This window comes from Macrobrachium nipponense, chromosome 1 (assembly GCF_015104395.2).
Source record: "Macrobrachium nipponense isolate FS-2020 chromosome 1, ASM1510439v2, whole genome shotgun sequence".
Classification (NCBI taxonomy): Eukaryota; Metazoa; Arthropoda; class Malacostraca; order Decapoda; family Palaemonidae; genus Macrobrachium; species Macrobrachium nipponense.
The window spans coordinates 40,191,952-40,207,291 of record NC_087200.1 but is presented as its reverse complement, the minus strand read 5'-3'; the positions used below and the strand labels follow the sequence as shown (position 1 = coordinate 40,207,291).

Sequence of the window (15,340 nt, the reverse complement as noted above, 5' to 3'; positions counted from 1 at the left end):
TGATCTAGCAACATTTTCCCGTTGACCTCCAGCCCATCAGGGCCATATCCCAAAACACGTGGCTGCTTTCTTAGCCCATTATTTTCCCCCATCTGGCAAAACAACGAGGACCCACGCTTCGACATAAGGTTACGTGCTCATATCTGAGGTTTTTCAACAATCGCGATTTCTTTAATCTTTTACTGATTCATTTTCGATTTCCAAGTGCAATTTTCCACATAGAACCGACCTTCATTTTTACAGTCATTCGTTTAAATTCGTAAGTGTTTACCAGTCTTTCAAATCGAGACTTATTGGCACCTTACTTGCGCCTCTCCATTCTCATTTTCCGCCACGTATTTGGCATGCGTTCTCACTTACAGACGGAGTTGCTGGCTGTGGAATCTCCCTATTCCGACTGTGCGGTTGTGCCACGGATCTAACCACTGAGACCTACTCTGCGGTGTCCCTAAAGTGGATTTCCGCGGCATCTTCAACTATCATTTTGTAATCGTAATTTAGTTCTTCGGTCGGACTCTGTTTACCTGTCTAATTTATTCTCCATTCCTCTGATTTTGTGCTAATGTTAATATCTGTGATTCTAAGTGAACCTGAGTGTTTTATCTGCAACATTTCATGCTGGGGACGTTTTCAGCTTACCTATTTCTTCTTATGTTTTACCTGACCTCGAATTTCAGTCAGATACGTAAATTTTCCTAGTGAGTAAGTCCTTTCCTTACTTAGATCATAAAAGTAACCTCCCTGCTCATGATTTAAAGTCTCCTCCCAAGTAAAAAAAAAAAATACAAACCACACACACACACACACACCTGTATTTGTGTGTACACACACGTATATCCACAGACCTTAAGCGAATGACGTTCAATATCCAATTCACTCAACCTCGGGAATAACACTGAGGGGGAATTTTAAATCGCGAGCGATTTGTCACCAGGATTATTAGAAGTCTCAACAGTGGGACCCGATGACAACAGTGACGATTTTTTACCGCTCACTGTTATTCGTAAGATATAGTGAATATATTAAATGACATCTGTAGATTAAAGTTTGGAATATAAACTAAAATGTCACGGTGTATGTGAGAATTAGTCATATATATATATATATATATATATATATATATATATATATATATATATATATAGTATATATATATATATATAGTATATATATATATATATATATATATATATATATATATATATATATATATATATGACTATTCTACATACACCGTGACATTTTAGTTTATATTCCAAACTTTAATAACTACAGATGTCATTTAATATATTCACTATATCTCACGAATAACAGTGAGCGGTAAAAAATCGTCACTGTTGTCATCGGGTCCCACTGTTGAGACTTCTAATAATCCTGGTGACAAATCGCTCGCGATTTAAAATTCCCCCTCAGTGTTATTCCCGAGGTGAGTGAATTGGATATTGAACGTCATTCGCTTAAGGTCTGTGGTATACGTGTGTGTACACACAAATACAGGTGTGTGGTGTGTGTGTGGTTTGTATTTTTTTTTTTACAAATGAAATGATATTCGTCTCCTTATCTCCTCTCTCTCTCTCTCTCTCTCTCTATCTCTCTCTCCTCTCTCTCTCTCTTTCTGTCTCTTAGCATACCAATCGTGGAAAGGTCTCATCAGATTTGGCGCTTATCAAGACATTGGAATCGAAATAGACGTCAGAGTGAATTGAATATTGCCGCAGGTGTATGTATGTGTATATAATATATATATATATATATATTATATAGTATATATATATATATATAGATATATATATATATATATATATATATATATATATATATATATATCACACATACATACACCTGCGGCAATATTCAATTCACTCTGACGTCTATTTCGATTCCAATGTCTTGATAAGCGCCAAATCTGATGAGACCTTTCCACGATTGGTATGCTAAGAGACAGAAAGAGAGAGAGAGAGAGAGAGAGGAGATAAGGAGACGAATATCATTCATTTGATCCACGACCAAAGGAGAATATTTGCGTCAAGGAGGGGGCTGGAGGGGGAGAGGGCCACGTGGTGTCTTATCGAAAACGATTCATATGTTGAAAGAGAACTTGTGTCGGAGTTTTCTGTTTTTTTTCCTTCTTCTTTTTATCTTTTTTTTTATTGTACGCAAAGTTAGGTCAACGAATTCTGATGTGATAATATATTGAGGTAATAACTGTTGTCAAAATTATTTACACGACGTTGAAAATCTTGGTGTTTAATAGCTTATACGTATCTGAATGTACATCATTAAAGAGTTGAATAATATCTATGTTTTTAGCCTGTATTTTTATGCGTTCATTATTACCATCTTAAATACATTTAAGCACGTAATGTGTATATTAGACTTATTTATAGAATATACAACTTTGAGGTTTTTCACAATGAGAAGTATTTCAGACGTTCATCGCTTTAAAACATATTGTATTAAAGATGGAATGCCTATAACAGCCTTTGAGAGAGTAGCCCTCTCTCTCTTCTCTCTCTCTCTCTCTCTCTCTCTCTCTCTCTCTATTCTGGATAAGCTTTTTACTCAGCACTGTAGTGTTTATATAAACTTACTTTGATCCTATAGTGATTCATTTCTTAGACATACTATGTGGCAAGAACTGAATAAAGGTATGACCGGGAGCGCGTACATGCACACATGCACACACACATCTAGAATGACTAGACTAGGTCATCTATGGGAGAAGGGGCGTAGGGTTAACAGCCTCATCCTGAAAACCCGACCCAATAAAAGGAGGCAGAGATAGCTTCCCGTGTATCTGAGTTTCATTTCGATGTAACAAGAGAGCAAATCTTAGTACCAGAGAAATGAAGAGAATGCTCCTGATGGATTCATATATATAAAGGGGATTGTGGAATTGAATGCGTATATAATGATAATTCTATATAAGATTACTTGATTGCATTTTATTCAAATGTATACGTGGAAGTTTGTGTGTACAGAACTTGTAAATCTATGTGTACGTAATTAGATGTATAAAAATGTAAAGCGTATTGAGCTGATTAAATGATTTATGAAATCTAGGCTGTAAAGCCAAGCACTGGGCCACTTTCGGCCATTCAGCGCTCACTATCATAAAAGGAAGGAGTTGGAGTGGTTGGACAGCAAGGTAAAGAGACCCAGAAAATAAATAAAGTTAAGTGCAAGAAGCTAAAGATGGAACTGGGAGAAAACTCCACAGTTACAATAAGGAATAATAGTGAAAGTGGTCGGACAGAAAGACTGAAGAAAGGAAGCGAATGGAGGTAAAGTAAAGGCTAGAAAGTGGGTGCAGCAAAGTGACCTCATTTCTGATATTCTGGATGCGCGTTCGAGTCTTGCTACCGGACATCAGAATTACTTCATATGTCTTGCATTTAGATCTAAGGTTTTATAGTAACAAGCGTAACCAAAAAGCGTAAAGAATTCGCGAAGTTAAGAGGGTATTGTAGCAATTATAATGAAATACATAACTGGTAACTGACCAGCGGATTCTGTATTTACTTTTTAGTAATGCATGCAGGAATTCGTATGGTTTGGACATTAGAAATCATGGTAAACATATTGCACAGTTTTGAATGAACAACTGTTTTTTCTTTTCTAGATAACTGTGAATATATCAGCGTTACAATATACTTCTTACTCTCTACCTCATTTATTGATTAGAATCTTTGACGAGAACGAGCCGTGTAAGGATGGAGGCCAAATCCTCTACTTGATATGCGCTTTGAACTGAGGCGATAATTGTAACATTGCTGCCCTCGGTTGACCAATATTCATTGACTGTATGCAAATGAGTTCTAGTGCTAATGACCGAGTAAGGTTGACATTGATATTATTTATGAGTAACTGTTAGTCATGATTCGCTGAATGTTTATTCGCACGTATGAATGGCAAGTTATGTGCAATAATTCACTCAACTTTACTATATTATATACATACATTCATACATACACACACACAGACATATATATATATATATATATATATATATAGTCTGTGTGTGTGTATGTATGAATGTATGTATATAATATAATATATATATATATATATATATATATATATATATATATATATATATATATATATATACTCTATTTTGACTGTGAAGGTGCGCTGATAACTATAATAACAGAAACTTCTAGAATTTATAGAACTATAGAAACTATAGAAACTTGATAACTTTTCATTCTGCTCAACATTAACAACTGCAATGCTTAAGAAAATATGAAAACAAGTAAAACCAAGAAGAAATATAACCAGGTTTAGGCAGATTTATGAGCACATAGAAATATATATATTATATATTTTCAGGTTGCAGCATGGTCATACCCGAACCAGGTAGCGGGAGACGAATGCCTTTCGTGTCGGTCGAACCCCTGCAGGAAGGTCACGGGGCTTTTCACCAGACCTACGTTGCCCGTTGGGTATAACCTCATAGCTCGAGTGCCCACCCACGCATGTAACCTAACAGTCACGGAGCTGAGACGGTCTTCTAATTATCTTGGTATGTTTGCATTTAATAAAGTTATATTTGTTTATTCCCGCATTTTCTTAGATAATTAATTTTCTGTTTTTATTTGTATCGGTCGATCATAGTTAATTACTTTTCTATTTTTTTTGTATTCAGTAATTGTATTTATTACATATCCTATATTTTTTGTTTTCAGTGATTACAGATAATTCATTTTCTGTTTTATTTGTATCCAGTGATCATAATTAATTTTTATTTTCAATTTGTTTATATCTGCAGTGATCGCAGATAATTCAATTTTCTATTTCATTTACATTCAGTGATCGTAGATAGTTCACTTTCTATTTGCTTTCTATTCAGTGATTGTAGGTAATTCAATTCCTATTTCACTTGTCTTCAGTGGTTGTAGATAATTTCTTCTCTGCATTGTTTGTATCTATTGATCGTACATTTGATTTGTTCCGAAATTGGCAAACGAGTTGAGGTATTTTTTTTATGAATATCAGATATTTTATTATATTTAATTTGGAAAGTGATTTGTCGGACATGTTACATGAATGGCTCTCATATATCAAAGAAGTGACCTATTTTTGCATAGTATTGTTAAGAGAAGGGTTCATCAATTGAATGAAATGTTATTTTAATGTCAAGAGGGATTATGCTTAATATTCACACTTTTGTCAGAAAACTTTCAAAACTTAATTATTTATTTGGTCAAAACAATTCTCTGATCTGTTTCTGTAAATTTGTGTTTCACGTTTTTGCTTGTACACGATGAAATGTTTAGAATAAATCTGTTTTCAGGTTTGAAAAGGACAGGAGTTTTTTGTGTATAATTATTGCAACTTATAAGCTCACAGGGTCTACACTCACTGCTGCTATAATTTGCTTTTCACAGTAACCTTGTTCCCTTGTGCCAAGAGGTCAGTTAAAAAGATGGAGATTAGTTTTTAATTAAGAATGATAGAATTCCCGAAAGATAATGCTTAGTGCTTGAAGTCCATCTGGATAGTCGGTGGACGAGATCCCTCTTGTGAAGAGCTCTCACGTGGAAAAGTCCCATCACGCTTATTTCTAGATTTAATTGAGTTCAGAGGGGTATTATCACTCATCAGTCCATCCAGATCATTATTATAAGGTCTTAAGTAGTCCTTACTAGAGTAAAAGTGTTCAGGAAAGCCAATCAAGCTTCCTGGTCAGGTGTTTCTTTCATTATTCAAGTTTCTCTCGCAGCAATAACCTACTTAATCGCAGATTATTAGTGGAAGAATTCTTAGAAGATTTCTGGGAAGCGAAAATGTCACCATATCTCCATTCCTTTGCAGCCTACGTTATTTCACGCCCGACTCAATATTGTTTAATTCTTTGCCTGAATTATGTTGATCAAATGAAGCGACAAACGTAATCGGTACAAGACTTAGTCATTACCTCTGTAACCTCACACCTCGTCTTTTGATATGAGGAGAATAGAGACTTTAGCCAAAAAATTACTCACGATTTTAGATTACTATTCAAAAGAAAAATAATAGCGAGTGATGGTAAACGTGTCTTTTGCACGGAGGAGACACTTGGGGTTGCCATTAAGCAAAAGCACGAGTAAATTTAGTTAGATTTTAAGGATAATGAGAAAGAAGCAATTGCCAGGACACTGTCTTTGAAGTTTACTTTACTCTACATGGGGCAACAGTTATTAGTTCAGTAGCTTCTGAAAACAGTATATGAAGTCATAGGTGGTGCAAAATAAGGCAGGTAAAGTCCCACATGTAATTATATAGACATGCAGATACACAGACAAGTATATCAGATTATGATTATACTCTTATATCTACAATAGTCGGTAAATGTTAATGGGAAACTTTCATAGAATATAACAGAGGATTATAGAGCTATGTAACAGAGGATTATAGAGCTATGTTCCATGCAATCATGTTGACAGAGTGTAAACTATGGAGTCATTTGACGCTTAAAAGGAAGCCATCTTAGATCAACGAATGTGTTAGTAAGCACAGATTTTTTTAATACGATATCTACTAAATTTTTTCAAACTGATTTAAATAGTTCCTGTGCTTTGCTTTTCTTGAATATAATTTTTTTTAATATTCTTTTCCCAAGATCTTAACTAAACAATTATTCTATTTAATCCTCAGTGCTTCTTTCCATTTGTGATTTATTTTTCATTTCCAGCTGTAAGGACAGACCAAGGTTATATAATCAATGGAAACTGGGCATTAGTGCCACCTGGTCGATACATGGGTGCCGGCACAGGATTTTTCTACAGCCGCCCTCACCCACCCTCTGAGGGAGGCGAGGTCATTTCTACGCCCGGCCCATTGATAAGTCCTGTTGATATAATGGTAAGCAGAAATGTGAAATTGATAATTCACTTTTTTGCCTTCTAAAAGAAGCCAATTACCTTTTTTGGAAATTTTTAAAAGATAAATGGGTTTTGCTAGTTTTAAATGTGTAAAGAAAATAGACTGATATTTGGTGTAAAGAAGCCACACTTGGAGTCAAATGTATTTGTTTCACTTTCTGATATTCACTTTCTGCTATAGATTTTACCTTACCGTGGTAATAAAAAATAAACACTTCATGGCATTCAAAATGAAGTGGATATGAATTGAATAGATAGCCATGTTTTTACACAGTAATATCTCTCCCTTACCAGATTAGTTATCAGTGCCCAAACCAAAAAATAAACACTTCATTTGAGTCAGTGAAGTAAATAAGAACTGAGGTAAATCGTCATGTTTTTTTACTTATTACCTTCCCTCCTAAACCAGATTATTTACCAGAGCCCAAATCAAGGCGTCAGATACGAATATTGGCACCCGCTCGGCCCTCCCTTCCCACCTCCCCTCTTCTACCAACCCCAGCAACCACCTGCCCAGAGTCCCCCTAGAGGCAGCCAGACAGCGCGTGGAAGGGGGCATCATCAGCATCGAGGTCACCCTCGGGGACCTGGGTCACTGCAGAATGTACAGCCAGGATTCTTACAACCACCGGTCAATCCCGATGGAAGTCCTGGCCTCTCGCCAGGGGACTACTACGGGGGAGGGTCCAGTACCCATGTCAGACCTGCTTCGGGTACCCAGGGAGTGGGCACCCTAGTGCAAGACACCAGTCTGGTGGGGATTGGCGACGTCGGAGGAACATCAACAGGTGGCTCTGGGCCGAGTTGGAAGGTGTGGAAGTTTACTCCGTGTTCAAGGACTTGTGGAGGAGGTAAGAATATATTATTTGTAAGATAAAAAAAAAAAACTTAATTCATCAGTGTTATGCTTTCATGCGAAACCATTATTTTGCATTTAAAATTATTTAATATTCCAAATGCTGTGATGAGCTCATTTAAAACAGAATATTGATATGGGAATTGCATTGTCTGGATATTTGAATTTTGATGTTTGTTAATAAATTACAGGTACTATTAATTTTTTTTTATTACAAGCTGTCAAAACGTAATCATTATGTATAATCCGAATCAAGTATTCGACCACAAATTTTTACCATTTTACCAACCAAATATATTTAATTAATGAGTTAATCCTTTTTGCTTTTAATATAATACATTCTGAATATTACGATACGTTTATATAAGCTGTCAAAACGCAATCATAATTTAGATTTATATCGGCCCTCCTATCCAAGGAATCTACCTACAATTTTTTCACATTTTACCAAGAAGTTAACTTTCATTGGTAAGTTAATTATCTATTTCTCTTTTCCGTAGGACAGCAGCAGGCCGTTTACATTTGTACAGGTGCAGGGGGAAACATCATGCCCGAGGAAGTCTGTACATCTCCGAAACCACCTCCGCAGACGGTCCGCTGCAACCCGAGGCCATGTCCGCCAGTGTAAGTGACTAATAATAATAATAATAATAATAATAATAATAATAATAATAATAATAATAATAATAATAATATTATATATTATTATTATTATTATTATTATTTTATTGTTGCTCTAACACAGCCCTCCAATTCGACTGGGTGGTATTTATAGTGTGGGGTTCCGGGTTGCATCCTGCCTCCTTAGGAGTCCATCACTTTTCTTACTATGTGTGCCGTTTCTAGGATCACACTCTTCTGCATGAGGCCCGGAGCTACTTCAGCCTCTAGTTTTTCTAGATTCCTTTTCAGGGATCTTGGGATCGTGCCTAGTGCTCCTATGATTATGGGTACGATTTCCACTGGCATATCCCATATCCTTCTTATTTCTATTTTCAGATCTTGATACTTATCCATTTTTTCCCTCTCTTTCTCTTCAACTCTGGTGTCCCATGGTATTGCGACATCAATGAGTGATACTTTCTTCTTGACTTTGTCAATCAACGTCACGTCTGGTCTGTTTGCACGTATCACCCTATCCGTCCTGATACCATAGTCCCAGAGGATCTTTGCGTGATCGTTTTCTATCACTCCCTCAGGTTGGTGCTCGTACCACTTATTACTGCAAGGTAGCTGATGTTTCTTGCACAGGCTCCAGTGGAGGGCTTTTGCCACTGAATCATGCCTCTTTTTGTACTGGTTCTGTGCAAGTGCCGGGCATTCGCTTGCTATGTGGTTTATGGTTTCATTTTTCGTATTGCACTTCCTACAAATGGGAGAGATGTTATTTCCATCTATCGTTCTTTGAACATATCTGGTTCTTAGGGCCTGATCTTGTGCTGCTGTTATCATTCCTTCAGTTTCCTTCTTTAGCTCTCCCCTCTGTAGCCATTGCCATGTGTCATCGCTGGCTAGTTCTTTAGTCTGTCTCATGTATTGTCCGTGCATTGGTTTGTTGTGCCAGTCCTCTTTTCTGTCTGTCATTCTCCTGTCTCTGTATATTTCTGGGTCTTCGTCTACTTTTATTAGTCCTTCTTCCCATGCACTCTTTAGCCACTCGTCTTCACTGGTCTTCAGATATTGCCCCAGTGCTCTGTTCTCGGTGTTGACGCAGTCCTCTATACTTAGTAGTCCTCTCCCTCCTTCCTTTCGTGTTATGTATAGTCTGTCCGTATTTGCTCTTGGGTGTAGTGCTTTGTGTATTGTCATATGTTTCCTGGTTTTCTGATCTATGCTGCGGAGTTCTGCCTTCGTCCATTCCTCTATTCCTGCGCTGTATCTGATTACTGGCACTGCCCAAGTGTTTATGGCTTTTATCATATTTCCGGCGTTGAGTTTTGACTTGAGTATCGCCTTGAGTCTCTGCATATATTCTTTCCTGATCGTGTCCTTCATCTCTTGGTGTTTTATATCCCCTCCTTCCATTATTCCCAGGTATTTGTATCCTGTCTCATCTATGTGTTTGATGTTGCTCCCATCTGGTAGCTTTATCCCTTTAGTTCTCGCTACTTTGCCTTTTTGTATGTTGACTAAGGCGCATTTTTCTATTCCAAACTCCATCCTGATGTCCCCAGATACAATCCTTACAGTCTGGATTAGGGTATCTATTTCCTTGATGCTCTTACCATACAGGTTGATGTCGTCCATGAACATCAGATGGTTAATTCTGTTGCCTCTTTTCTTGAGTTGGTACCCGGCATCCATCTTCTGTAGTACTTTTGTCATGGGAATCATGGCTACTACGAAGAGTAGTGGGGACAGTGAGTCGCCCTGGAAGATCCCTCTCCTGATATTAACCTCTGCTAGTCTTATTCTAGAGCTTGTAAGTATTGTATTCCAGTTGCGCATTGTATTTTTGAGGAAGCTGATGGTGTTTTCCTCTGCCCCATATATTTTCAGGCATTCTATTAGCCATGTGTGTGGTATCATGTCGAATGCTTTCTTATAGTCTATCCATGCCATGCTTAGGTTGGTTTTCCTTCTCCTACTGTTCTTCATTACCATTTTGTCTATCAGGAGCTGGTCTTTGTGCCCCTACACTTCCTTCTGCAGCCTTTCTGTTGGTGGGGGATGGTGTTTGTCTCCTCTAGGTAATTGTATAGCCTTTCACTGATGATACCTGTTAGTAACTTCCACATTATTGGTAGGCAGGTGATAGCCTGTAGTTACTGGCTATATTTCCCTTACTCTTGTCTTTTTGTACTAAGGATGTTCTTCCTGTGGTCATCCATTTGGGTGCATGGTGATTTGAGATACAATGCTGGAGTTGTTCTGCTATTCGTGGGTGTAGGGCCTCGAAGTTTTTGAGCCAGTATCCATGAACTTCATCGGGACCTGGGGCTTTCCAGTTTGGCATTTTCTTTAGTTGGTGTCTGACTGTGTCTGTCGTGATCTCTGTGAATCTTTGTTTTATTCTCCCTGTTTCTTCTTCCTTGACTTCCTGGAGCCATGTTGCATGTTTGTTGTGTGATACCAGATTACTCCATATGTTTCCCAGAGTCTCTTACTTGGTTCGGCTTCAGGAATTTCTGGGTGGTTGTCTTCCCCTCTTAGTTGGCTGTATAGTCTTTTCTGGTTGGTTCCGAATTTTTTGTTCTGTTGGTATCCCTTATTCCTGTTCATGTACCGTTGGATCTTATGTGCTTTGGCCTTAAGCCTCTGTTTTACATCTTCTATTGTGTTGTTTAGTCCCGTCTCTCTTGTACTTTGTATTTCTCGTTGAGTTCCTCCCTTGTTTCTTGCTTCTTAGCCTTTTTTCTGCCATCTCTTTCAGTTTACTCAAGTCAGATCTCATCACCATGATTTGCTTTTCCAGGCGCCTTTTCCAAGGAGGTTGCTGTTTTGGTTTCTGTTGGGTTGGTTGTGCTGGTGGTGTTGGTGTTCGAATCCCCATCAGTTCTGCTACTAATCTTGCTCCCGTTGGTTGTGCTGGTGGTGTTGGTGTTCGAATCCCCATCAGTTCTGCTACTAATCTTGCTCCTGCATATACCAAGTTATTTGTTTCTGTGATACTGGTGGTGTGTATTATGCCCATTATTTCATTGACCTCACTTGTTTTCTCCCTTAATTTCTTGGTGTTGTAGGCTTTCATGGAGGGGATCTTTGTTCTCTCTGTATCTAGCTCCATCCATTGTCTAATCTTTTTCTACCCATTCCGTCTGTCTGTTACTTCGTCGGTGTTTCTTCGTGTGTCGTTGTTTGATACATCATCCTCCCTGTCGTCTTCTGTGGCATCGTCTCTCAGTTCGTCTTCGTGTAATTCGTTGTCGTGTGACATTTCCCTTTCCAGTTCTTCTCTTTCTGTTGGGGAGAGCCAGTTCTTTTTCTTTATGTTCCTTACTTGGTCTGCCAGCCTCTGCTCTGTTTGGGGGGTGTTATTCCTCTCATTCCAGATGTTGACCAATCTTCTTCTATATCCTCTCTCCGTCGGGTTGCTTCTGATGTAGCATCTCCATATTTCCTTATTTTCTTCTCTTGTCCATTTCTTCCTTCTTGCTTCTGTAGCTCCAATCTCAGGCTGTTGATTATTGTCGTTGTGGTGATCAGTTGCTGGATGACGACCTCCAAGTACCTGACCGTCTTCCCATTCAATTGGGTTGAATACCTGGTTGCCGGACGAAGCTCCTCTGTTGCCAGAGGTTCCATTTACGTCGTTGTCGTTTATTCCTTCATTTCTTTCCATCATTGCTGAGTTTTGCTATTTAACCCATAGCTGGACCCTACCCCATCAGGGATAGGTACTCATTTACAGCTGAGTAGACTGAGGAAATTATGGTAAAGATCCTTTCCCAAGGAATCAACGCCGAGGAGAGCGGTCACCCATCCAACGACTGACCAGCCCCAATGTTGCTTAACTTGACTTAAGTCCATTGAGGACCTAACCCATTATTATTATTATTATTATTATTATTATCTACCACGAGTCCTCCAATTCGACTGGGTGCTATTTATAGTGTGGGGTTCCGGGTTGCATTCTGCCTCCTTAGGAGTCCATCACTTTTCTTACTATGTGCGCCGTTTCTAGGATCACACTCTTCTGCTTGAGTCCTGGATCTACTTCAGCCTCTAGTTTTTCTAGATTCCTTTTCAGGGATCTTCGGATCGTGCCTAGTGTTCCTATGATTATGGGTACAATTTCCACTCGCATATTTCTTATTTCTATTTTCAGGTCTTGATACTTATCCATTTTTTCCCTCTCTTTCTCTTCAACTCTGGTGTCCCATGGTATTGCGACATCAATGAGTGATACTTTCTTCTTGATTTTGTCAATCAACGTCACGTCTGGTCTATTTGCACGTATCACCCTATCTGTTCTGATACCATATTCCCAGAGGATCTTTGCCTGATCGTTTTCTATCACTTCTTCAGGTCGGTGCTCGTACCACTTATTACTGCAAGGTAGCTGATGTTTCTTGCACAGGCTCCAGTGGAGGGCTTTTGCCACTGAATCATGCCTGAATATCGTTTCGATCACGCATATCTCACAGAATATATATAGCTAAGATCCAGCGAGAATGAAAGGAGTGTCAAGCGCTTTCGTGTAATTTCAGCACTTTCAAGGTACAATACCAAAAACACTGAGAAAATCTGAGTAAACATAAAAGCTGAAAAAATGGAAACACAAATATTCAAAGCCCAGTTAAAACCAGTACAGCAGTTACAGAGCAGTTCAACAGGTGATTAAAAAGAAACAATCTTCCAAATCTCTTTAACAACAAATGCGTCTACTTTGTACTACATACCCTGGCTTACATTCAATAAGTCATCATGATATTTAATCAAAGGAGATTCAGTAACATTTCTACGAGTTATATTATTACAGTATAAAACAACTTTGCCCATCCCAATGATTCATACGATAAAAATAATTGTGTAAAAATAAAGCATAATATGAATTATGATTCATTTGTCCCGTTCTCACACTATATCGGTATTGTTTAATTCTTGTCTCCAGTGTCTTCCCATATTGTCCTATATAAAAACACTTGCTGCAATTCATGCAAGAAACTTCGTAAATGCAGCTCTTAGAAACTGTGGGAGAATTCCTTATTAGTCTGTTTATCAAGGTGTTTGGGAATTTAAAAAGGTTTTTAGAAATTCCTAGACTTTTAAAGCTTTTCAACATAAATGCTGTTTTCAGCAATTTTAATGTTAAGAATTTAGTAATAAAAAATTCCCCTAAAGGTGTTCCCGGCTGCATGATTGAGATTCCTTATAAAAAGCATGATCAAATATATTACAGACAAACTGGAAAATAACCTTCACAAAGAATAAAATAATACCAATATTCTGTGTGAAATGGCCAAATATCGATTACATTATTCATATATATATATATATATATATATATATATATATATATATATATATATATATATATATATATATATATATATGATAGATAGAGATTTAGATCATCCTATTAACTGGGGTCAGGCAAAATCCTTTGAGCCGCAATTTTTAACTCACCACCTTCCCTGTTCGATGAAGAGCCCGCTCGTGAAATTTCTTCGTGGAGCGGTATTTTAAAAACATAGGGGAGGGTCGGTACGCCGGAAGTGGTAAACAAATATTTCATTCGGATTGAAAGACGGCTATTCTGCTTCTATAACACGTTATGCCTTTATATATATATGAACTTTATCACTCACACAATTGTTTTGTGCATTGCTGCAATTACTACAGTAGAGTCCAGCTGCCTTTACAGCTAAGCCTGCCTGCTGATTTCGTCATGACCATTCCTTGAATCTAATTGGTTAGAAATAGTTTGAAAAGTTCGTAAATTTGTGGTTCTTTTCATTCATTTATTTTGCAAAGTTGTTTTGCCGAACTAAAAAAAACGTTGTGCTGTTTATAATATAATCCAAGAGGAGGTGAAAGACGATTCTGTTACAACCCTGAAGTTCATAAACACCCGACAGCCAGGAACTTGGGAACGTGAGGTCTTCTAAGTACAAAGACAGTCTTTTACAAGAATGCAAATAAGACCATTTGCAATGAAGTATTGAAAAAATAGATTAATAAAATATTTGGCACGTGTTATACGTTCCAAGTTATGCGGTTCTCTTTAAATTTTACAAAAAAAAATATATATAAAGAGGTTAGCGAAGAGGTGGTCATGGCTTCTTCCTCTTCGTTTCCAATGATTTTCACCTTCTGATCACCTTAATACCATTTTAGCCGCGAACAGCTTCTTCGTCGAAGATGTCAGTTTAAAAATACAACCCTTAGTCTCGTGTAGCAACTCAGTTAAAAGGAATATCATTAAATCTTGTTTCATCAAGTCAACTATAAATATTTAAACTGTATGCAATCAAATTTAAAAGGTTGTTGATAAAACTTAAGCTACAAAATTTATATATTCAGTTATATACATGTTTTTGGACTTTGTATGGCTAAGCTTCCGTTTCTCTTTTGGTTAAATATATGGTTTTAGTTTGTGACCCCGTGATCTCGGATAATCCTGGATTATCTCTTTGATTTTTACCCTTTTGACCATTAACCATCAGGTATTCTTGATCCTTGTGTTTACCTTTAACCTTCTTTCCAACTGTATTTCATTTTTGGCCCGACAATGCCTGAATAAAGGAGAAAGTGCTTGGTACTGACCTACTGCCTATCATTTTCCTGTGGTATTCGTTTATATAATGAAGTGACGTACATCTTCTGTGATTTTTTACACATACACGCACACATATATAATGTGTGTATATATATATATATATATATATATATATATATATATATATATATATATATGAATATATATACATACATACATATATATATATATATATATATATATATATATATATATATATATATATATATATATATATATATACATTATATGGATGGATGAGTGTAGTAGGTTAGACTCGTCCTCATTCTAATCGATGTAATTCAGTGCTAACTTATCAACAAGTTCTGAAACTAGAATGTTTTTGTTGGATCATTATTCCAAATAATTTTATTGATAAGACTAATACAGATATTACGAGTATAATTCTAATGTTCT

General features: G+C 37.2%; 1 protein-coding gene across 3 annotated transcripts in view; it reads left to right on the top strand.

The window, feature by feature from the left end:
- The window catches only part of LOC135219258 (ADAMTS-like protein 4), a 146,238-nt gene that overhangs the window by 104,332 nt on the left and 26,566 nt on the right, over nucleotides 1-15,340 (top strand). For all 3 annotated transcript variants that reach the window (XM_064255881.1, XM_064255884.1, XM_064255882.1), the window contains exons 3-6: nucleotides 4,333-4,525; nucleotides 6,677-6,846; nucleotides 7,276-7,717; nucleotides 8,223-8,346. In XM_064255881.1, the coding sequence (XP_064111951.1) occupies nucleotides 4,333-4,525; nucleotides 6,677-6,846; nucleotides 7,276-7,717; nucleotides 8,223-8,346 (929 nt within the window). The remainder of the gene's footprint in view (nucleotides 1-4,332; nucleotides 4,526-6,676; nucleotides 6,847-7,275; nucleotides 7,718-8,222; nucleotides 8,347-15,340) is intronic.